This window comes from Ambystoma mexicanum, chromosome 2q (genome assembly GCF_040938575.1).
Source record: "Ambystoma mexicanum isolate Mex_15411 chromosome 2q, UKY_AmexF1_1, whole genome shotgun sequence".
Lineage (NCBI taxonomy): Eukaryota > Metazoa > Chordata > Amphibia > Caudata > Ambystomatidae > Ambystoma > Ambystoma mexicanum.
In genome coordinates this window covers 61,890,152-61,914,462 of record NC_090924.1, presented here as the reverse complement: position 1 = coordinate 61,914,462, position 24,311 = coordinate 61,890,152, and the positions used below count along the sequence as shown (strand labels likewise).

The 24,311-nt window shown below is 47.6% G+C and overlaps 1 protein-coding gene across 3 annotated transcripts in view; it reads left to right on the top strand.

The window, feature by feature from the left end:
• CREBBP (CREB binding protein) overlaps positions 1 to 24,311 on the top strand; it is a 2,841,012-nt gene that overhangs the window by 163,638 nt on the left and 2,653,063 nt on the right. For all 3 annotated transcript variants that reach the window (XM_069646824.1, XM_069646825.1, XM_069646823.1), the window contains exon 2: positions 17,533 to 18,224. In XM_069646824.1, coding sequence (XP_069502925.1) covers positions 17,533 to 18,224 — 692 coding nt within the window. The remainder of the gene's footprint in view (positions 1 to 17,532; positions 18,225 to 24,311) is intronic.

Genomic DNA, 24,311 nt, shown 5'->3' with positions numbered 1-24,311 from the left:
CGTTTGCTGGGCATGATGGCATCATGTATTTACCTGGTCCCCCACGCGAGCCTGCGCATGCGTCCCATGCAGGAATGGTTGGCGAAACAGTGGTCTCAGACAAGTGGTCAGTGGGAAGATCTAGTGGTCGTTTCGCCAACACTTGTACAAAGCCTTCACTGGTGGACAAGAGAAAATCTGTCCAAGGGGAAACCCTTTAACGATCCCGAGATACAGGCGGTAGTTCCAACTGATGCATGCCTGACAGGGTGGGGGGCTCACCATCTCCACCACACAGCTCAGGGTCTCTGGTCTCACTCAGTGGCCAAAAATCACATCAACCTGCTAGAGCTTCTGGCAGTATTCAGAGCGCTTCAAGCGTTCGAGCCCTACCTGCTAAATCTGTCGGTGCAAATCCGGACGGACAGCACAACAGCCATGTTCTTCCTGAACAAGCAAGGAGGGACTCGTTCGCCAAATCTGTCCAAGCTTGCCCAGAAAATTTGGATATGGGCACTGAGACGGAACATCTTCCTGTCATCGCAACATGTTCCAGGGGATCTCAATTCTCTAGCGGATGCTCTGAGCAGAGACCCCCCTCCCAGAGGAACACGAATGGTGTCTACACAGAGAAGTCGTAGAAGATATCTTCTCTCAGTGGGGTTTCCCCACTATAGACCTATTCGCCACAAGTGAAAACGGACAATGCCCAGGATTTGCATCCAGGTTCCCCCAACCAGACTCCCAGGGGCAACGCCCTGTGGATGAACTGGTCAGGAATGTTTGCGTACGCTTTTCCACCAACTCCTCTCCAGGAACGTGGTCAACAAGATGAACAGAATTGATGACGCTCGTCCTGATTGCTCCCATGTGGGCGAGACAACCGTGGTTCCCACACTTACGCAGATTAGCGGTGTGCGAACCCATCAAACTTCCGGCCTGGTACAACCTACTGTCCCAGCACCAAGGTCAAACAGTGCATCCTCAACCCAACTCAATGAACCTGGCAGCAGGGCTCCTGAGGTCATATAGTTCGGACATCTCAATTTACCACAGAGGTGTATGGACATCCTAAAAGAATCTAGGAAGCCAAATACGAGGCACTGCTACTTTGACAAATGGAAGAGATTCGTTATCTGGTGCCAGAATAAACCAATCAACCCAGTTGATTGCACTCCTTCCCCTATTGTTACATACGTGCTCCACCTGCTGGATGCAGGACTGGTTTTAACTCACTGAAGGTACACCTGGCAGCTCTGTCGGCATACACCACTTCCCATAACAAGGTGTCGTGGTGGAAAGTACCAGTAGTTCAAGCCTTCATGGAAGGAGTAAAAAGACTTCACCCTCCTATTTCAAACCCTCCACCAGGATGGGACATTAACGTGGTGCTATCTAAACTGATGGGCCTCCCATTCGAGCCCATGCATAAAAGCAGTCTCAAACACCTGACTTATAAGACGGCCTTCTTAGTAGCAATTACATCTATAAGAAGGGTCGGTGAAATTCAGGCTCTGTCAGTGCAAGATCCCTTCTTTACTCTCCATAAAGATAAACTGGTTTTACGCACACACCCTAGGTTCTCACCTAAGTTTATTTCCATATTCCACATGAACCAGTCAATCGAACTTCCGGCTTTCTTCCAAGATCCGCAAAGCTCGGCTGAGGTGAAACTACACACCCTAGATGTGCGTAGGGCGGTCCTCTACTATGTAAACAAGACCAGACCGCTAAGGAAAACAGACCAACTGTTTGTCTCCGTAGCTACAGGCAGAGAGGGGGATCGCGTCTCTAAAGGTGCCATCTCGAAGTGGATTATTAACTGTATCCAGCTGTGTTACTCCCTTTCTGAAAAAACTCTGCCTTTCACGCCAAGAGCCCACTCTACAAGAGGCATTGGGGCCAATCTGGCTTTCATTGCAAATGTACCCCTTGACACCATTTGCAAAGCAGCTACTTGGAGCTCTATTCACACTTTTACTCAGCACTACTGCATTGACATCCATTCCAAGACAGATACACAAGTGGGACAAGCGGTTCTAAGACATTTATTTGCTTATGACCCATCTCACATCCCACCTCCTTCAGGTACTGCTCGCTAATCTATGCACAGCATGTGATCTAAGCAGATTCCACAAGCCTCAGAAGGGATACATTACTCACCGTAATCGTATTTCTGATGCTTGTATCTGCTTAGATTCACATGCGACCCACCCTTCCTCCCCTCTGAGAGAAGGCGCATGGATGCTTGTAGTCTTACCTTTCTAGCCATCTGCTTGGATTATCTGTACTCGCGCTACTCCTCATGCCAGAAAAAAATACAATCTGAGGGTGCTAGAAGCGTGAGGGATCATGGGTACAGTGGACGTCACACTAGGGATAGTATTACTGGCACGCCCTGTGTCGACGCCCATTTTTGAGTTTTGAAAAACAAACTAATACCCCGCAGCTTCCACTAGATGTCGGCCAATGCACAGCATGTGAATCTAAGCAGATACAAGCATCAGAAATACGATTACGGTGAGTAATGTATCCCATATTGTTGTATACACATAGGTCTCAACACTGACCATGAGATGCATGTTTTTGTGAATACTTTTTTCTTTTTGTAAGTACATTCTTTCCAGTATTGGCCAACTATGCATCATGTAGTTATGAAGATGATTCATAATTTAGAAGATCAAAGATAAGTGTGCATTTTAAGCACCTTGAGGCTGAATTGATAAAAGTGGAGTAATTTGGATATTCAATGTCGGAATTCATCTGGGAATAGTCATGTGGATATATTTGGCAACACATATAGCAATGTACTAAGGAAGTCAAGACTGAGACTTATATTTTCGGAAGGTTGATGATTGATGGTTTCACTCAGCATGGAGATTTGTTAGTATGCAATATGGTGCTCTTTAACCGATTTACGGCAGTTAATGTAGTATGCACTGCTCTGTTTTGGGTCGCACACTCAGTGACATCACACATTGATAATGAATTGGCTCTCAATATATCATTGAATACATAAGGTGATCTAGTATCAGACTATTTTTTTTTCTTCTGTGGCAACTAATGTGAATATGAATATTGTTAATACTCTTAACAATATCGTAATGACGATACAAAAGCACATTAATAAAATTAATTGGATCAACTTTTAGTCAACATGAACATGGAAAGTTACGCGCATGAGCCAAATACCAGACACTAGAATTCAGACTCCGACTGCATGTGCAGAAGCATAATGCTATTGGGACAAACTAGAGTATGCGCATAAGAGTAGCGTTTCACGTTCACGCATGCGCGGCTACGCGTTTTCGCGCGCCGCTCAGCCTCGTAACAAACAGTATATAAAACCGCATCGAACGGAGGTTCTGTCTTTGATGCCCGTACATTTTACAGACCAGGGATTTAACACAAGACTAGGTAAGTGTCTCTTTGAGTTAATTAATTCAATTTAGAAGCGCAAACCAGAAATTGTTCGTTCTTCAATTGTGTTTCTTAACTTACATGGTAGGAACTGCACATATTTCTGCAACAGCATAACCTACTGTATGGACTTCGTTCATCTTGCTATCCGAAGCGCCAAGACCAAATTTATCTATCAGTGGGTGAGCATTTTTTCTGAACTTTTAAACATTAGAAACAAAAGAATGGCGCAAAAACTTACACACACAACAAACATTATAGTGATATACACTTTGTACTACTTTTTACAGGGAAATCATTATACTGAAAGTATTCCATGGGTAAGAATACTTTATGGATGGTCAACTATATGTAAAGCATGACAGGGCGTTACTAATATAGACACAGAAGGAACTAGGTGAGAAGCTTTTATTGTAATATTTTCCCCTTTTACCCGGTCCCCAATTATTAATTCACACATTATTACTTACAACAATCAAAATCCAGCACTGGTACAATCACTATTCCAAATTGGGAACACAAATATCAATTATGCATCCCACTATAGGGTGATTTGTACTGGTGTCTCTTTGAGGTGCTGTCCATACAAGTTTTGCATGATTGTACAATACCATTCATAATCAGCTTTATTAACGTACTGTCCTTAATGTTCCCTCTTTCCATTTTCCTGCAATAAATCACATTGATGTCTACGAATTTGGTATGTGAATTTCATCTTACCTGTATGATACAAACAATAACGCTGTGAAATATTCTGATATACTCTTGGACAAACTGTAATATTATTACCCACAACACCAATGTGTAAATTACAACATCATTTGTTAATGTTTAAAATATTATCAGCCTTGAAAACAACGTATACGTCGAAACACGTGTTGGCTGATTGAGTGTTAATAAAACTCACCTATACATGGACTTATGAATTGTTAATCAAGACTTGTCAAATATTAAATATCAGTTAGTTTCAGGAGGTAGCGCGACTTGCAGGTCATCATCTCTTTAAGTAGTTGTGGCAATAGTTTTGAAAGCTGTAGAAGGGTACATTTTTACCTCAAAACTTCTTCTGGTTTCAAAGTTCCCGGGAAGCACAGGCCCGTTCACGGACACGTCCTCGCGGTGCACACGTCACCCCACCTCACCCCGGTTACGTGACAGTGTTCGGGGGTCTGCAATGACGCTTGACATTCGTTAACTTGTAGTGAGTGGAAAACAGTGTAGTAAGTTGATTAAAGTGTTAATGAGGCTAGAACGTGTGGAATGTCAGTTTTCACTTGAAACTCACTAGATCAGCCAAATGTGCAGTTTTGAAGTTCATAAAGCGCGGGACACGTTTGCGAACACGTCGTCATGTCGTACGCGTATGGTCATTTGAGCCTGTTCCCGATGACACGACGTTCGTGAACCATGGCAGCGGGAGCTGCGGGGCGCATGTAAAGGTATGTCCGCATAACGCCGGACTGGGCTCTACGTCTGCGACTATTGGTTGTGACACCGGACCCCTAAACATTTCTTTAGTTAGTAGACTTTCAATTGGTTTTTTAAAAAAAATATATGAAAATGATATACAAGATATTTATAGTACAAAAAATGTTTTATTCATGAAAGGGATGGGTATTGGAATGGGACACATAAATGGGAGAATTTGGAATTGTATGAAGTTATCATTTGGGGAGGGAGAGAATGTTTGGTAATTTGATTGGGTCGATTGTTCAGGGAATGTGGACTGGTACAACTAGGACCGTGATAATGAACATTCTCCAGCATGTGCATGGGGTTTGGCATGGATTCACATGCTCATGAATATTCCCTGTTGTCAGGCTGGTAATCGTCAGTAAAAAGAAACAGTTTCACTTTCACTTACAAACTTTATTTCTCCTCTCACCAATCACTGTCCTATGGGTCATACTGCCCGCATCCAATGACAGTCCCCTCCCCAACCCCTCCTGTGGCAGCCATCTTCATATTTTTACTGCACGCTTCAGTGTTTGGGGAGAAAGGGGTCTGCAAGTTTTTCTCTGCGAGCTACTTCTGTATTTTTTTTCGCGGAAAGAGCCTATGTGCTCGTCTCTCCATCTGCTGACAGCGGGGATCCATTGTCGGTGAATTTCAGCGCCCCTCGAGGGCGAAGAACGTTGAAGTTCCCAGAAGGCCTTCGGGCCCACTTCGGGGCCTTGGACTATGACTGAGGAGGAGAAAGGTCTGTCCCTCTTCCAGTTCTTTGTGTTTGTGGAGGACAAGCACCTGCAATGTCTCAACTGCCTCCATTTGGACCACAAGGAACGAGATTGCAAGATATGCTGCAGCTTCTCCAAGAAGACAAAGGACAGACACAGTAGACTGGCGGTGCGGCTGAACGTCAAGGCCTCTGCCCCGTGCTCCGACCAGGGGCATGGTTCACCCAAGGCCGGTCGGTCAGAGGAGCGTTATTCTATGTCCTGTGAGGGTGCCTCATCTGTGGGGGCTCAAGATAAGGCCAAGAACTGAAAGTCCGGATCCACCACGGTCGCAGCGGAAGCAGGTCCAACGGCTGACAGCGCACGACCGACATCAACTTCCGCCTCCATTGCCAGTCGACAATCAAGCTACTCCTCGAAGAGAAAGTTGTCCAACCTGGCTAAACTGCAGGAGAAGCCGCGGACGGAGTAGAAGATGGCAGAGCTGCGCAAAAAGGCCCAGGCGGCACAGCATAGGTCTGCTTCGACGATAGAGCTAGTGGCAGCTGCTCTCTTGAAAGGTAACTGGGCTGACCCAGAGAAGGTAGCCCCCACAGCGCTGAAGGTATTCCTCCCTCTGAGGCGCAAGGCTGCCATAGTGACTTTGACAAGGTCTGCCGGCATGCCGGAGAAGGGAAACAAAGTTTCAGAACCCAGTTCCAGCCCCTCAAGGTGGAAAAAAGGGGGGGGGGGTTAAGGAGGCCCCAGATCAGTTCCAGGCCGTGGCCCAAGCCAAGGAAATTTCGTCTACAGACTAGGACCTGGAGTCCTTACACATGGTCCACAAGGACGTGGAAGTGGGTGGACAATGGTGCAGGACCTAGTGTTTTCCGATCGCGCCAGTTCCTCCAAGGGACATCATATCAACCCGCCACACCTTGGTGTTGGAGATCCAGAAGAGGATGCCACAAGGGCCTGTCCCAATGGTCCCCCAGGGACCTGACAAACCGCCAGTGAAGAGGAGGCATCATCCGACGCCCCCTTTTCCGCCTCCAAATCCGGCGCCGGGCTCCTCTTCCCCCCCAGCAGACTCTGACACTGGTATGGGGACGAATACGGCCAGGGCAACGGACAACAATATCGTTGGAGTGGGTCCTCGCAGCCTAGGGTGTCCCCACCGGACGAGGTCGTGTTTCATCCCATGATCGCCAGAGCCTCTGAGCTTCACCAACTTGTGCCTGAAGAAACCAGGAAGGAGGGTTTTCCTGTACCAGAGGCGAGAGGCCTAGAGGAAGACAATCATGACGGTGCCCCTCTTGGACGATGTGTGGGAAGACTGCCTTCTTGAAGAACCCTTGCACGGCTCCAGCCAAGCAGGATAGGCTGTAGAAGCAGTACTGGAATCCACACCCATGTGCCTGAGGTTGCAACCATTGCTGGATTCGGTGGTTTTGGCTCCAGTGAGGAAACTGTCAGTTAACCCGTCTTCAGTCCCTCCGGACAGCAAGGGTGAGAAGATGGACGCCATGTGGAGGAAGGTGATTTACATGCAGCGTCCACCATCAAGGTGGCCAACGCACTGGTGATCCTAGCCAGGTACGACAGGGAGCTGTGGTACAAGCTGGGTCCAATTATGGAGTTCCTCCCGGACAACAAGAAGATAGAGGCGATCGCCTTCTTCCAGGAGGGAGAGGTAGCGTTGGATCACACCATCACAGTGGCGCTGGACATTGCCAACACAGGGTTCCGAAAGATGGGGAACGGTGTCTGCCTTCGGCGCCAAGGCTGGATGACGGCCACCAATTTCCACCAGGAGGTCCAAAACGAAGGTACTGAACATGCCTTTCCATGGTTATAACTTTTTCGGGAAGGTCGTCAAGTCCCTATGGACCATCAAGGCGGATAAAGAGACTGCCCATTCCCTGGCCACCCTCCAGCAGCACCACTCTAGTTTTTGCATCTTACAGAGAAAAGTCGGCAGGTCTTCCAACGGTTTACCCTCCTTGTACCATCAGCCTTGCTGATCAATGGCGCAGGAGCCTACAGGGGCCGTTACCAGGCCTACGGTGGTGGACAGCGTTGCCTGCAGGGCAGGACGCCGAAGCAAGCTTTACTGGCCAGGACGTCTGGGCTGTTATGGGGGCTGGGGGCATGCACCCCCCCCCAGGTGGGAGGCCCACCCATCCACCCAGCTGGGAGGCCGGCTGGCGAGGTTAGTCGGCGAGTGGGAAAAGATCACCAACGACAGATGGGTGCTGTACGCTTGCACCCAAGGATATACCCTGGAGTTTCAGCACAGGTGTATGCGGATCCCTCCGGTGGCCAGTCAGCAGTACACCCCTCAGCTCTTAAAGGAGGTACGAGCCATGCTATGAAAAAGGGTGATGGAGTTGGTTCCCCAGTGACTCTGGGACTCTGGAGTATATTTCAGATACTTTTTAGTCCGAAAAGAAAGGGGGCTGGAGGCCCATTCAGACCTACAACGTCTGAACAAGTACGTCAAGTCTCAGAAATTCAGGATGGTCACGTTGCAAAACGTGCTTGGCCAACTGGCCAAGGAGAATATCCCTTTAAAGATGGCCGCCCGCACCGCAGCCTCTTCACCCAGAAGCCTCCCATCTTGCTGAGGCAGGCCCCCGAGCCTCTGACCACCGCCATTGGCTGAAAGAATTGCCTTACTAGCCTATCGTGAGCCGGCAGGCTCAAGCCGGCCGACACAAAGGCTCGCACAAAGGCTCACGCCCCTGTCGTGAGCCTGTCTGGAGCCGTAGGAGCCTGGCCCCTGAACGCTGCCCCCCCACTGCTCCAGGTAAGCCACCTACCATCTTCACCAATCAACGGAACGCTAACCTTTCTGATCGCCCTTACAACATTGCACACCGCCTTTCTCTGTAATTATGACTTCTACTTCCTCATCAGAACCGTGAGACTGGGATATCCGCATATTGCCGCCCCACTTCTTATAAGTGCAGCTTTTACAGTGACTTGCAGTCCCCACCCTGCAACGTTGCATTGCATAACCTAACCAACTTGCCATAGCATATAGAACCCAGTTGCTAATGCTGTATTTCTGCTGCTGCATTTAACCTATTGCTGCGCCGCAGGGGACCGTATTGCAAAAACACCTCCCAAGCTCACTGTATTTTGGCCAAGTAGCGCTGACTCAAACTTAGATGCTGCCACAGGGCACTGTATTGCAAAGTGTTACCTCAACCCCAGATGCTAATGTTGTATTTCCGCTGCTGCATTTAACCTATTGCTGCGCTGCAAGGCACTGTACTGCTAATGTGTTAACCAATGCCACTATGTCCTAGACCAGGTAGGCTGGCCCAACTCTAAACGCTTCTTCGCAGCGTAATAGTGCCACTTTATACCCAGTTGCAGTCCCCAGTACCAAGAGAGCCACTGCCCTACGCCTCAGCCTCTCATCAAACTATGATTATCTGGATCATTCTCACTATGTTCCCCTACTGCATAGTACAAAATAATGTACCTTGCAGCAGCAACAGTTATGCCGCCTTTAAGAATGGCCTATCCAAACTTGGATGTACTAGACACTACCCTCTCCCCTGCCAGACACCCTTTCTACCCCGCCTGACGCCCTTCCCACCCAGCAACTACCCTTCCCTCACTACGCCCAAAGATAGCAGCCTCCCAGCCAAATCCACCCTCAACCGCTCTCCCATTCAACTTAAACCCATCGATCCAACTAAGCCTGAACCTACACACTCCATCAATCCTAACCTTGCCAACCGCAACATTAGACTAGGCGCTAGGCTCCCCCTCTCTACCAGCAGGACACTCACCAAGCCTTACAGCAAAACCAACAAAAAACCGGAGGACCTGAACAAACCCAACCACCTCTGCTAAAAGGTGCCTTACTCAATGTTAGATCCCTTGCCGCCCACCCAACGGAAATCGCAGACCTCATCCTCACCAACGATCTTGACTTTCTTGCCTTAACCGAAACATGGCTACATGAATCATCAGGACCCTACCTATCACTAGCTATCCCAGATAACTACTCTATCCTCAGAGCCGATAGACCTAATGCTAGGGTAGGAGGTGTAGCTTTCATATCTAAATCATCATTAGATTGCAGATCGGTCTCCTCCTCGTCACTCAAATCTTGCGAGCTTCTCACAATTGAGCTTCAAACTACCCCCAAAAGCACGATCTCCTTTCACCTCATATACAGGCCCCCAGGCCTCCCAGGAGCATTCGAAGAAGACATTACCTCACTTATCGCCGAAAACTCCAAACCCCTGGCTCAAACTATTATCCTCGGAGACTTCAACCTTGGGTTATAATGACCCTCCAGCCATATCACTAGCCAACACCTTAACTGAGCACGGCCTGACTGAACTCAGCATCTCACCCACACCAGAAGGGTAGAACCATTGACTGGGTTGCGGCCCTCAACTGCAATACTTCCTGCAAGGCACCCCAATCTCTCACCTGGACAGACCACTACCTCATCCCCTTTGAAATCAACACCAAACTTGGAGCACCTTTAAAATGCACCATTGCACCAGCCTGCCCGACTAGAAATAAACGCAACATTACTGCTGAAGCCTTACTACCTCTAGTCCTACCCACCCTCAATGCACTACCAGCTAATGCTAACCTGAACCTCCTTGTCAATACCTTCAACGAAAACATGGCCAATGCCATTGACACCATCGCCCCACTGAAGCTACGCTCAGGCAAACCAAGAGCTCATTTGAACTCATGGTACACCCCTGAACTTAAGCTATTCAGAAAAAAGAAAGCCAAATTAGAACTCCTATGGAAAACAAATCCTTCAGTTGTAAACAAATCCAATCTGACAACCATTTCCTCACTGTATAAAAAGGAGATCATTTGCACAGAAAAATATACCTACGTCAGGATAGATCATGCAGGCTCATGTACCAAAGAACTCTTCAAAATAATAAAGGAACTTGAAAATCCTAACTCACCACCAGACACCTGCACGACAGACAAACCTTGGTGCACCAGCATCCAAAACGCCCTCAACAAAATTGCAGGACTTCAAACCAAAATTGTGGTCAAGCGCCAACAACTCTCTAGCACCAAATCCAATAATATTAGCATACCAACACCCATCAAGACAGACGTAGGATTCACATTTAAAAGAGTAACCATCCTAGACGTTCAAAAAATCATCACCTCCCTAAAACCGTCCAACTGCAAAGGAGACAGCTGTCCTGCCCAGATCATAAAAGATGCAGCCAGAGATCTCTCCCCTTTTATCACCAAACTAATTAACCTATCCTTTGCCAACAACTCCGTCCCCAACAACCTTAAACAATCCTGGGTTCTCCCACTCTTATAAAAACAATTGCTTGACCCGGCCATACCCACCAACTACAGGCCCATCACCAATGTACCTTTCCTGCTAAAGATACTGGACAGAGTGGCTTACCTCCAGATTCAAGAACACCTGGAATCTAACCAGCTGCTTGGTATACGTCAATCTGGCTTTAGATCACAACATGGAACAGAAACTGCCCTTGTTGACCTCAAAAGTCAGATTGATGAAATCAAGGACAAAGGTAATGCGCCATCCTACTCCTCTTAGACCTCTCAGCAGCGTTCGATCTAGTTGATCACGAAATCCTCTGCAGCCACTTATCCACCGCTGCTCACTTCTCCACGTCCGCCTCCGCATGGATACAATCCTTCTTGGCGAATAGGACTTTGAGGGTCTTCTCCACAATAGCGGCAGCAGACCCCATCACATGTGCAGTCCCACAAGGCTCCTGCGTCTCCCCCACGCTCTAGAATATATTTACAAAACCCCTATTCGACAAGTGGACCATCTGGGCGTCGTCTACACCAACTATGCAGACAACCAGATACTCCTTACCATCACAGGCAACTACAACATGGACGTCACCCGGATTAATGAAATCTTCTCCGTCATTCACGCATGCATGGCTACACAGGGTCTATGCCTGAACGATGAGAAGACAGAGCTTCTCCTTGTCGGCTCTCCTAGTAACTTGTCTAAGTTGAGCCCTAGCTACAACAACATCATCACTGATGGCAACACTATCCCCATTGTTAAAAGCGTAAAAACCCTAGGCTTTTACCTTGATGCTAACTCCAACCTCTCCAAACAAATTAATATGACCGACTCAACCACTGCTTACACCGGCAAGCTGATCAGGGCCAGCAGACCCTTCCTATCTCCCAATAGCTGCCTGACTCTTGCCAGAGCCCTCATACAATCCAAACATGACTATTGTAACAGCATGTACCTATGTGCCAACCAAACCATAATCTCCAAACTTCAAGTGCTCCAAAACAATGCACTACGAGCTGCCCTTAACATCCCCAAGCGAGAGCATATTTCCGATATCAGAAAATCATGTAAATGGCTGTCCATAAGACAAAAAATAGACTTGAAAACCCTCTGCCTCACTTACAAGGCCTTAAACCACCCTGCCCCACCATATCTCACCAATAAATTCACCTTGAAATCCTCCAACAGAACCACCAGATCCTCCAACACACTCTGCCTAACAGTACCTAGATTCTCCTTAAAAAGAGCAGGCGGCACCAGCTTCTCAGTACTTGCTTCCCAACTCTGGAACACTCTACCATTCAACTTAAAAACTATTGAGTCTTTTCAGATTTTCCGGAAACATGTCATTGACTGGCTACAGACCAAAATGTAATACCCAGTCCTTACCATCAGATACCCTAATATATGACTAACTACTTAATCTTGCTTGTAACTTGTAAATATCGATGTTCTGATTATGTATTGAAAACTGCACATATCCCACTTGAGGGACTATGGAAATGTATATATGCCACCCTGTAACCGCTTACTTATGCGCCCTTCTACCTCTGGGTCTGGAGCGCTATATAAATAAAATAAACAAACAAACTGGAAAGTGGATTTCTTGACGTTGCTGGACCTGGAAGACGCCTACTTCCACGTACCCATTCACAAGAAACATCAAAGGATTTTGTGCTTTGTAGTGCAGGGACAGCACTACCAGTTCAAGGCCCTACCCTTCGGCTTGAAGTCAGCCCCCAGAGTGTTCACGAAGTGCCTGACACAGGTGGCGTCCCATCTGCGTCTACGAGGTATACAAGTATACCCATACCTAGAAGACTGGCTCACCCGGGCCCGCTCGCAAGATTTGGCCGTCGGACGCACTGAGGCGGCTTTCAAGTTGCTGATGGATCTAGGATTCTCCGTCAATTATCCAAAGTCCTGCTTGACACCATTGCAGAATGCGCGGTTCCTGGGAGCCAGACTTCATACAGTATCCTGCATGGCATTCCCCTCGGAGGAGAGGGTAGCGGCCATTCGGGCGAAAGGTACAGCGGCTGTTGTAGATGAAGACGGCCATGGTACAATCAAGTTGTTGCTCGGCATGTCCTGCATCTTCCTCATCCGGCTCTACAGGTTACAGATGCAACCTCTTCAGGATTTCCTTGACGCTTGCTGGATACAGGTGTTTGGAAACATTGCGGACAAGATCACTCTGGACGACGAGTTCTGTTGGGCGATAAGGTGGTGGGGCGTCCGCTCCAACATCACCCAGGGCACAGTGTTTCAGAACCCTCCATTCTAGGAAACCGTCTTCCCCTGAGGGTTGGGGAGTGCACACTGGGCGTCTGCATGCCAGAGGCCTGTGGCTGCTGGAGAAGGATCTCCATAGCACCATCTTGGAGCTACGGGCAGGGTTCTGGGCCCTCAAGTCTTTCCTTCCGGCTCTGAAGGGCAAGGTGGTGAGGATCTTCAGACAACACCACCATGATATTCTACATCAGGAAACAAGGGGGCACTCTATTCCCTCGCGCTCTCCAGGGAAGGACAGGACTTGTGACGCTGGGCCATCGGACAAGAAATGTCCCTCCTCACCCTTCACCATGCGGGAGTCAAGAACACCATCACAGAATCCTTCAGCAGGGAGTTGCGCTCCTGCCACGAGTGGGAACTTCAGCAGAACCAGGTGGACAGCATCTTCGCCAAGTGAGGCAGGCCCCAGACCAGTCGGTTTGTGATGACTGCCAACTCCAAATGCCAGAAGTTTGCCAGCAGATTCCACAGAGGAGCCTGGGGGACGCGTTCTTCCTGTGGGAAGGGATGTTTCTGTAATCGTTGCCTCTCCTCCGAGTCATCAACCCACTCAGACAGTGTCAGTACAGGATGATCGTCCTCGTACCGGCATGGCCGAGGCAGATTTGGTACCAGACCTTCTCAGACTGTCGGCGTCGCTTCCTGTCGAGCTACCGGCGATCCCAGATGTTCTCACCAAAGAAGGTGCAATCCTGCATCACAAGCCAGGATCACTCAACCTGAGGACTTGGTTCTTGCAGCCCTAGAGTTTTGAGGATATGAGTTGCCTGCGGACTGCAGAGGGGTCCTCGCCAAGGCCAGGGCGTCGACTTTGAAATGCTACTGACACAAGTGGAAGCGTTTCGCTACCTGGTGCTGGTTGCAGAAGATTACCCTTCTGAGGGTCATGTCACCGCAGATTCTTCTGTACTTGCTATCCTTGGCCAAGGCTGGCTTGGCCCATGCATAGATCAAGGTACATCTGCCGGTTATCTCCCGCTATACCTGGTCTCCAGGAAGGTTTTCACTTTCGTCTTCTCAACGAGTTCCTCAAAGGACTTTTTCGATCTTTCCTGCCGGTGAAGGCTCCTGTCCCGGCGTGGGAACTCAACATGGTTCTGACGATACTCCTGGGGGTTGGAGGGCCTTTGAGCCTAGGCATCAGGCCCCTCTCGGAAAACATTGTTCCTTGAGGCCATCACCTCTCCCAGGAGGGTGGGTGAGATGCAGGCCCTATCTTGCAAACAGCCATACCCAACTTTCCATGAATCGAGGGTGGTGCTGAGGACGCACCCCTCTTTCGTGCCAAATGTTCAGTCGGAATTCCACCTCAATGAGCCTTTGTTATGTTACTTTGCATTTATATAGCACCTTATGTACCATTGGTATGGTCTGAAGGCGCTGGTAGGTTGAACGCCCTTGGGAACCGAAGTTCAAGTCAGTAGAGAGAGTCAAAGGTGCGTGTGCGCACCGGATATGTGTGCAGTTGGTGTGACGTTCATGTAATAGCTGCTTCTTAGCGGTATGTGTGGTGGTTGAGAGGTCAGGATATGTGTTCGTTCTGGCAGGATTTATCCAGACCGATTGTGGCTGCGTTAGGCCTGAGGAGAATGCCTGGCTGGGGGGGTGTAACCAGCAGTGTTTAGAGTAATGGGGAGTATGAGGCAAATGTTGGTATGAGAACAGCTATACCAAATGGTGTCATAGTATCGTTGTGTTCTATTTGAGTGGTGATGTGAAGAAGAGAGTAAGCCTGGAGATGTGAATATGGTGGTTTAATTTAGGTGCTTGAGATGCTTTGTCACCTATTTTATTTTCTCGAAAACCTTCATCACGGCTGAAAGGGTCTTGCACTTGCTGGACATTGCTTGTACCCGCAAGTTCTACGTACCACGCACAAAGAGTTTTTGAAAGACTTCACAACTGTTTGTGAACTTTGGACCTTTGGTCATGTGAGCCATGGGAAAGCCTTGCCCAAGGCTTCCATCTCAAGGTGGCTCTCTGGCTGCATCATGCACTGTCATCGGTGAACCGATTGCTGCCTGGCTGTCCAAGAGCCTACTCCACCATAGCGATCGCTGCGACGACTGCGCTCCTGGCTGGTGTGACCCTGCTGGACATCTGCAGGGCTGCTACGTGGAGGTCCACGTACACCCATCGCTAAGTTCTAATGCGTTGACAGGGATTCCAGGGGGAGGACGGAGTCGGCCGAGCAGTGCTACGCAACCTGTTTTTGAGGCGAGAGTATTCCAGAGGTAAGAGTCGATTGCTTCTGTTGAGTCTTGCCACCTCCCGTGTTGTGTAATGTTGTACTGCTATGTTAGGCTATTATTCATGAGCATGCAAATTCATTCTAGACCCCATGCTGGAGAAGGAACAAGTTACTTAACAGCAACTATTGTTCACCAGCATGGGCCTGGGATGGATTTATATGCAAACCCTCCCTCTGTCCCCTCTGTGGCTCTTCTTGGTCCTACTGCCACTTTACGTGTTTACCAAATCTGAAGATGGCTGCTGCCAGAGGAGGGGCTTGGGGAGAGGACGGTCATTGGATGGGGGCAGTATGACCCAAAGGGCAGTCATTGGTTTAGAGGAGAGATATAGTGTGAAATGAAACTTTTTCTTTTTACAGAGGATTCCCAGCCTGACTGAAATATTCATGAGCATGTGAATTCATGCCAGACCCATGCTGGCGAGCAATAGTTAAAAGTAAGTAACTTGTTCCTTTCTAATATGATAGAAGTGCTTTTCAGTGTAGTGGTAAAAACCTGAGACATTCAGTGAAAAAACTTTGTTAAAGGGATGTTATGGTTACAAGAAAAATCGTAAACCCCCACAATTATGTATGCTGAGGAACTTGCTAGCAACATTGCTAAGCAACGTACTAGCAACATTGTAAACACAACCCCTTGTAGGGACTTTTCATAAAAATACATTTTGTGACGTCATCAATGACATTTGTCATGTCATTTGATGTCCTGCATGTTAGTCCTAACAGTGCACAGTGGTGGCACTAGACCCGTCTTCGGCTGGGGCCTCCCTTTGGAACAGCCTCCCGGCCACCTTGAAACTTGAGGAAAACCAGCTCTGGTTCCAGAAGCACCTCAAGACCTTCCTCTTTGCCTCTGCCTTTGCTTGCCTTCTCCCCTGTTGATCTGTTTCTTCTCTTGGCATCGTGCACCTGGCCACCCTCTGTCACTCGGGTCCAGGTACCTGCTCACGCTGCCACCCTCCTGCACTGCCTCCAGGCCACCCCCTGGACTGGGGTTCTGCACCCATACAGTCCCCCTCCCACCTTTCATCTGCACTTATCAGATATACCTTATCTGATTAACTTTCACATGCCTCTTGCTGGCCGCACTACCATGGTTTATTGCCTTTATTAATTTTAGTGCACTTTCCTCCTCTTCCCTTTTCCATGCACTTGTGCTTTCTTAAATGTTACTGGGACTAGTAAGATCGCGGTTTTCTTTTTGTTCTCCCTTGTTCCCCTCCCTCTTGCCTGATCGTGCTCTGAAACACTTGTGTACGAGCACAATATAAATAAAATATTTCATTTCATATCTTCTGTTAAATCGAAATTAGCTGTTCTATAATACTGTTTTGGAAAACACAAAGTAGTTGGTAATATACATATTGTGTTACTGTCATTAACCTTTTTTCACACGTTTTTCACAATTAGTTTCCTTTATGTTCAGAAGCTGGGCAAAACAAAACCCCAAATCATTGTTTTCTTGCTATTTCGGGGGTGTAGCAGTTGGGTAGGGAAAATATGTGCATTTAGTTAGGCTATCAATTAAAGTTAATGAAGGCTTAAATGCACACAGTGGATTCTGAACTTTGTCGGGTCATGGTCCAGGAGGTTCATGGGACTGCTATTGGAAAATCATCTTTCAGAGGTTTCAAAGTTAAATCTTGGAGTCTAGCTCTACACTTTCAGAGCTTTCGTTCAACTTGTCTTAAAGAAACATTTGCTGCACACTGAATCATGCAACAAGGATTGATCCTGTATGTGCAGAATGTGTTATTGATGTGCAAATCCCACCTGCCATTTGCGAACCAGATTGTTTTCCCACAATGTATCTAGGTGTAATCTGCTACACTCTTAGCCGTCTAGGTTGGCCATGTGAGCTGATACACGGGGCTCTAGGTTGCCAAAGATTCACTGAGTCAAGATGCTAAAATATTGATGCAGTTAATTTCTGTACCACGCGAGTTGCATCTATTCTTGCTATGAAGTTTTCCGTTCCATTATAAATGGAACTCATGAAAATGCTTTGTGGTAAGAAATAAAAAGCGCTGTGTATTATGCGTAGACCTGCCTGGGCTTGTAACTAAATGTTTCTACTTTAAAACTGTAAATCCTAATATTTATTTCATATTTGTTTCTAGATTTTGGTTCCTTTTTTGATTTGGAAAATGATCTACCTGATGAGCTGATCCCGAATGGGCCAGAGCTAGGCATTCTGAACAGCAGTAGCAACCCTGGCCAGGATGCAGTTTCCAAACATGAACAACTTTCAAAACTTCTTCGGGGCACTGGCTCCAGTTTGAACACTGGCATTGGAAATGTGAACTCAAATAGCCCTGTCCAGCAGGGCATGTCGGGCCCAGGCCTGGGCCAGCAGAACAGCACCAACATTGGAAATTTGGGTGCTATGAGCAAGAGCCCCTTAAATCAGGCACTTTCTACTGCAGTATCAAGTTTGGCAAAACAGGTTGCCAAAAGCCCTGCAGGTTTCACACAGGCACCGCAAGTTCAAAAGCAGGTCAGCATGGTTAACAAGCCTACAACATCCCAAACTGGCTCTGGTGTTTGCATGAATACAAACTTCACTACCACCCAGCAAGGACTTCTCAGCAGCAACTCTGGTCTTTCTTTAATGACTCAATCACTGCCAGGCCAAGTTATGAATGGATCACTTGCGGTATGTGGACGTGGGAGAGGGTCAGCGTTGCAGTATTCCAGTCCTACTATGCAGAGTAATGCTGGTAGTGTCTTGGCTGAGACTCTAACTCAAGGATCCCCACAAATAACAACCCACACTGGCCTGAATGCAGCACAGCCAGGAGCAATGGCAAAGGTATGCTTTGGTTTCTTTTTGGTGCATGTTTACATCAAACTACTGATGTGTGTGTGTGTGTGTGTGTGTGTGTTTTGCTCTTTAAAGTAGTGAAGGGTTTACTTGGTCCCTTTTTTTAAAAACCTGTTGCTCTTTGGTCTCTTGGCTCTTGCTGAATGAGGGCCACAAGAACCAGCCAGGCCAAGTCTTTGGTGCCTAGTATTTTCTTTAGTATGATGGGTCCCTTTTTCCAGTTCATGTAAATGAGGATCCACATGGCTAATTCTTTGTGTTGAACATTCTACTAAACCCACTGCATTGTCGGTTTTGATTTATATCCAATGTGTTTTGGCAATATTTGTTTGGTTGAAGCTAGGGATCTGTATTAATTTTGGTATGTGCCTCTAAAGATCCCACTACACCCAAGGTGAATTAAGGTTAGTGTGTACTGATCCTGTAAAATACTACTGATAATATTCTAGAAACAAAGTCAAGTTCTCTGGTTTTGGAGATGAAAGATCAGTCATTCTCACAAAGTTGCAAAGCCTATGACTGCTTCATTGTCTTGCAAGACCTTTAAACAGAGCTACGTTTTCACTCTACCGGAACAATCCTGCCTGCAACAACCTGACTTACCACCAGACCAACTGTGGTCAAGTCCTTGTGATCTAACCAAAACCACAAAAGATCCTTTGAGAAAAGAACTGTAATTACTATTTCGATCGGGGTGAACTCGCCTGTCCTTTTCATGCTAGAAGGTTTGGGAAGTCTGTTGTTGGCGCACGTCTTCACCTTGTTAGTCATATGTCCTGGTTCCTTCTGGAAGGCTCCCACCCAAGAGGTGACCAGAATTACCATTTCCGACCCAACAGGCTGTACTTTTCTGTCAGCTCTGTACAAGTTCCAAGTTTACATGTGAAAGTGTGTTTTGCTAACTCCAGCTTTCATGCTCTGATGAAACAATGCAAATAGTCCTGAAAGCAAATAGTGAGAACAGAGAAATGCACTATACACTAATAAACAGATGATTGCAATAGCCTTTCACAATAGCTACAAAGGAAGGTATGGGGCTGTTATGAACTGGTGTTATATGCCCACTGACATAAAAGAAAGGTGATGCTCTATTCAAGCAGGGAAGAGTAAAAGGAAAGTATATATGCACCCACATTCCCCTCCCCCTTTACACTTGAAGCGTAACATTCTTAAGTCATTTCTCACCCTGTTACAGCATCAAGGGTTTCGTGGGAACCAGGTCTCAGAAGAATCCCGTCAATATCTCAAATTTAGTAATGTTGGGGTAGTTAATAAAAGTCCCATGGGTATAAAGAAATTTGAATTACGTTCCCCATATTTAGGATTTAATTGTGTAATTAAGGTGAATGGTATAAATGTTACTTTTATGGTTATTTGTGTATGTATTACCAATCATGTGGTGGGGGTGGGGGGAGGGGGGAATTCACTTTGTATCAGAAACCTTGCAAGTGTTTTAACTGTTGCAATTGGTATAAACTGTGTGTTCTTTGTATAGTTCAGGGAGGCTCTGTTTAGTTTGACTCTTTGATGTCAACTAGCCCCTGCCGGCCATTTGTACAATAAACTTGCTTTACGGTCAAAAGCGCACTTACTCTTTAAGTGGCGGGCCTACTTTAGGTTACGGTGATCAAATGCCCTTCCCTACAGTAATTTATCAATTTCCTTGTCTACTTTGCTATGTTATTCATATATTTCTCTGCTGGTATTTGTTACTTTACCGCTATTAGCATAGCGTTTACAATGGCAAATTATTAGCCCTGCTAAAATAATGGAAAGAACGGTTTTACCTATAAAGGCTGTGTTGATAGGCTTGTCCTTAATATGCTTTATCTGACAAATATCGGATGGAGTGCACAATGTGGCATTCTGGTGAGTCATTTGAAAATCTTCCTTTTCCTGATCAAATGTTTTTCCATAATATGTAACAGTTTCCTCACGTCAGCGGTCCTCTGATCATGAGGTAAAACGTCTAGATTTTCAAATCCTGCGCTGCCAGTGTACAATTCAGGGGCATCTTGTAATCCATACTTACCAACCTAGCTATCTCCATCAGCTAGAAGGCCATTGTCCTTTTGGTGTTGGTTCTGAGTAAGAAATGTACAGAGGGTGTTTCACTGATGCATACAATTGTTAAGGACTTTCTTACAATTCCGCTCTGTGTGGAGGTGCCAGTTGCCCACCCCTCCTAACAAATTCTAGCCCTAAAAACACTTGCCCTGGTTTTTGCATTTTCATACATTGCAGCAAGGGAGGTTTGAGCGGGTACAGTAACCATTCCATTCACAATCCTATACACCCATTTGTTCCCATGAACTGATTGGGAACTGAGGTGGTTGGCCAGGAACTTGTACACGGGTGCACCTAAACTGAGGACCTGGCAGGATCTGAATAGTCGAGGCCCAAATTCCATCGATCGGTCCTCAAGATTGAATGTTAATAAACTGCATCCCCTCATGCGTAGGCATAGCAGCTGGAGGCAGCTTCCTCTCTGGCAACAAATTGGCCGCTACTCTTGATTTATTGGTGAGCTCTTGTACCCAGGTCCGATGGTGTTCATCTACATGGATAGTTATCTGCTGTTCATTGAGAACGCCTTGAACATCTGCACCAGCTAAGTCCCATTCTAGAGATTCACCAGTGTAAGTAATACTTGTCATAAGACCCGCCAACAGTTCTTTAGATGTGATGCTCCGAGCAGAGATTATTTTGAGCTCTTGAATGTTTGTATCATAGTTTGTCAGTTGTACCCCAGTGAGAAGTCCAGTTGCCTTTTCCAGGTAACTGAAACGGGTCTCTTAACTGGCTAAGGACTCAAAGCTGTAAGGGCTGTTTGCCCCATCCCACACCAAAAGGTCCTCCTTAATTCTTTTGGATGTCATAACTTCTCTGTGCTAGGCTATTGCAGCACCATGGGAGCAGTTGGGAAATTGAGATGCAACATGAAAGGTAGAAAAAGGCAATGAAATCATGATACTTCCTGGTGAAACATTCACAAAAGTAGATCAATATTTTGATTTCTGAAGTTTGTTTGCTGTATCGGAACACAATTCCTGACTTGCTACAGTGATGTGACATGAACTCAGCCTAATTTAAGAAATCTTTTTCATATCTCATGCAGCCTATAGCCATTGAAGCAATGAAAGATGTTCTTGAATCATACAGCACAGTTTAACACAGAAGATTAGTGTGCTACGTTTGCTGAACATTTGCTGAACAAATATTCATAGGCTCTGTGAGAGTGCCCGATGTCCAGCAAGTGGTGCTTTCCTGTTCTGGCAGATGAGCTGACCACAAATAACAGCCTGTGGCTGCAGAGTGGCAGTCTCTGCAGTCTATGGCAGCTAGGGCAGGGCGGCTTGCGAGTAGGAAAAGCCGCACCCCCCGAGTGACTCAATTGCCTGCCGCTGCGGTAACCAAAAAGACTTTGACATCGGCGGGAGTTTCAATCCCCGCCACTCACCCGGAGTCAACGCCACTGCAACCTGATACCCCAGGTCCTCGACTGCGGAGCGCCAAATCAAAGATGATCCAGGTGCCTAACCAGGTGCCTAACCAGCCCATCCAGCCTCACTTGGATCTCGAGGCAGACTCTTTGGCGCCAAGGCTGGCTTCCATCATACCCGGACCGTCCACAGCAGTGAACCAGGGTCTGGGAGTACGCCAGCTGGATGCCTGGGATGCCCGAGATGCCCAGGAGTCTGTACTGTCGGCTTGGACACCAGTTTGTCTTCCTGCCAGTCCCCCGTCAATGGAGAAGTCCCCCGCGACCGCCAGTTACCGTCTGCCGTGTGAAGCATTTACGGAGCTGCCCCTCGGAGGAGAGGAAGCGCCGTATGTCGCAGGTGAGGAGGGTCTGGTGGGTCGGGTGGGTGAAGATGGGACGGCGGGTGACAAGCTGCCTCTCGCTGACCCCCCGGGCTTGCCACGCCCAGGAGCCTGTAGCCCCAGTCGCCAGGCGGATGATGAGGTCAATAGAGATGCAGCTCCAGGAGATGATCTGCTAGTCCCGATAAGTTTCGACGCAATCCGCCTTACAGTGGCACCGATCCTGCACTCTCCCCCCCCAGATGTTGGCAGTCCTCTGGAGGTGGACGTGCTGGAAGGAGAGAAACTAGCAGTTCCATTTGTAGCGGCTCCTCCCGACATGGGATTGTTCGACCCTCTGATAAGGGCTGCGAGAGCCGACAGGGCAACCAAGCTAGCTCAGGTCTCCACACATGTCTCACATCCAAAAAAGAGAGGAAGACTGATCCGCAAGAAACGTTGTGCAGATTCACACCAAAAGCTGGGGATAAAAGCCCAGCAAACACAGCGCTCAAGACATCCCTGCGCTTCGTCAAACCCCCAGTATAATCAGCAGAAGGATGATACAACACAATTGTCGGTGAACAACAAATTCTTCGCAAATCTCCTAAAAAAGAAAGCCTTACCCTTAAGGGAACTTTCGGATGCGGAGATTTTAGAAGTAACAGCGGATCAAAACGCCCCCTTAAATGCTATGGGAGGCTCTTCTGACTCGCGTCCAGCCTTCTCACTGAAACCCCCACGCTTCTCCTTTGCAGGACCTGTGGAAGAAGCAAACATCAGGTGGCACTTTGGCTCTCCCCGAATTGGTGCACGATCCCTGCTAACGCCACCTACCAAGATTACATCCGACCTGGAGAGAGCTACTAATTTTCCAAACTCCCAATCAGCATTGGCTGCTGGCACGGCCCTTGAAGCAACGGGCCCCCGTGCCAGGCCTCCGTCGGTTGGATCGATGGTCTCAGCAGCCACATCATCGACAGCCAAGTCTTTTCTGCAAACTCAGGCATGCGTAAGATCTCCGGTGACCACCCTCACCGACTTAGATGGTACCGAAGATCCCCCCTTCAATTACTCTCATCGAAATGAAACAGAATTCAGTGTATCGGCACCTTCGACTCCGGATCAATCTGATCAGGGGTCTATTGAGGTGCCTGGCTCAGAGAAGCAAGGGAAAGTCTCGGTCTCAACTGAGCCTCTTATGCAAGAAAAGGGCTCCGCAGTGGTGGCACAAACAAGCTATGGGACCCCCAGTCCTTTTATTGTCCAGCAGCATGGGAGCACCGAAACGGTATCTAGCCTAACAAGCCCTTTACATTCAAACGAGAATGGAGGAAAGTCCACAAAAGACACCTCGCCTAAAAAACGGACCTAAGACTTATTATGTCAACTGTAACCCTGGCCATGGCTCCATTTTGTAAACTATGAGTCAATAAACGACTCAATGAGAGACCACACCTCCATTATAGCGATGATGAATAGCCGTCTAATTTTTTTGGAAGGCTACATCAATGCTCTGAACAGCAAAATGGAAAAGGGCACCAAAGATGAGGAGTTCGGTCAGTCTTCAGTGCAACCAACGAAAGGCCCCCTGGTGGATGCTAGTTCCCAGACCCCGGCCCCAAGCCCGCAACCTCAACTTGATGAACCGAGAACAACTGTCAGCTACGTGCCCCGGTGTGAGGGACTGACCCCGCCCAAGCCACAGTCCACTAAGGCCAAGGGAAACGGAGCAATATGTGATAAACCGGATGAAATCACTACAGACCAGGGGCATGTCCCAGACAGGAAAGTAAAGGAGGCTACTTTTGTAACAAAAGGTCATCCTATGACCCAAAAGCAAACGATTATAAAGTTCTTTCCCCCCCAACTGACCATTAACAAAGTACAATCGGCGAAAGACCAAGGTGAAATGAACCGCGGGTCCGAGACCCCCCTCAACTGCGAAACACCAAAATCAGTGGCTGAACGGGAAATTCCAAGTCTGATGTCGGGGCACAATGAACTAGACAGTGCTCCCGTAAATAAGGAATCTGAATATGCGATTGACGAGGACTTACTGAACTGTAGTGTTTACACACTTTCTGATGATCAAGAATCACCAAATAATTCTCGCCATATGGACAAGGAGCCCCCGCCCTTTTGTACTCTGGAAAGTCGCTGTAAGAAGCTTCAAAAAAAGTGTAGCTGGGGGGCGGGACCGTCGCAAGACAGCAGCCCCAAAAGGCACCATACTAACTTCCAAGAAGCGGAAAGGGAAGAGCTCAATTT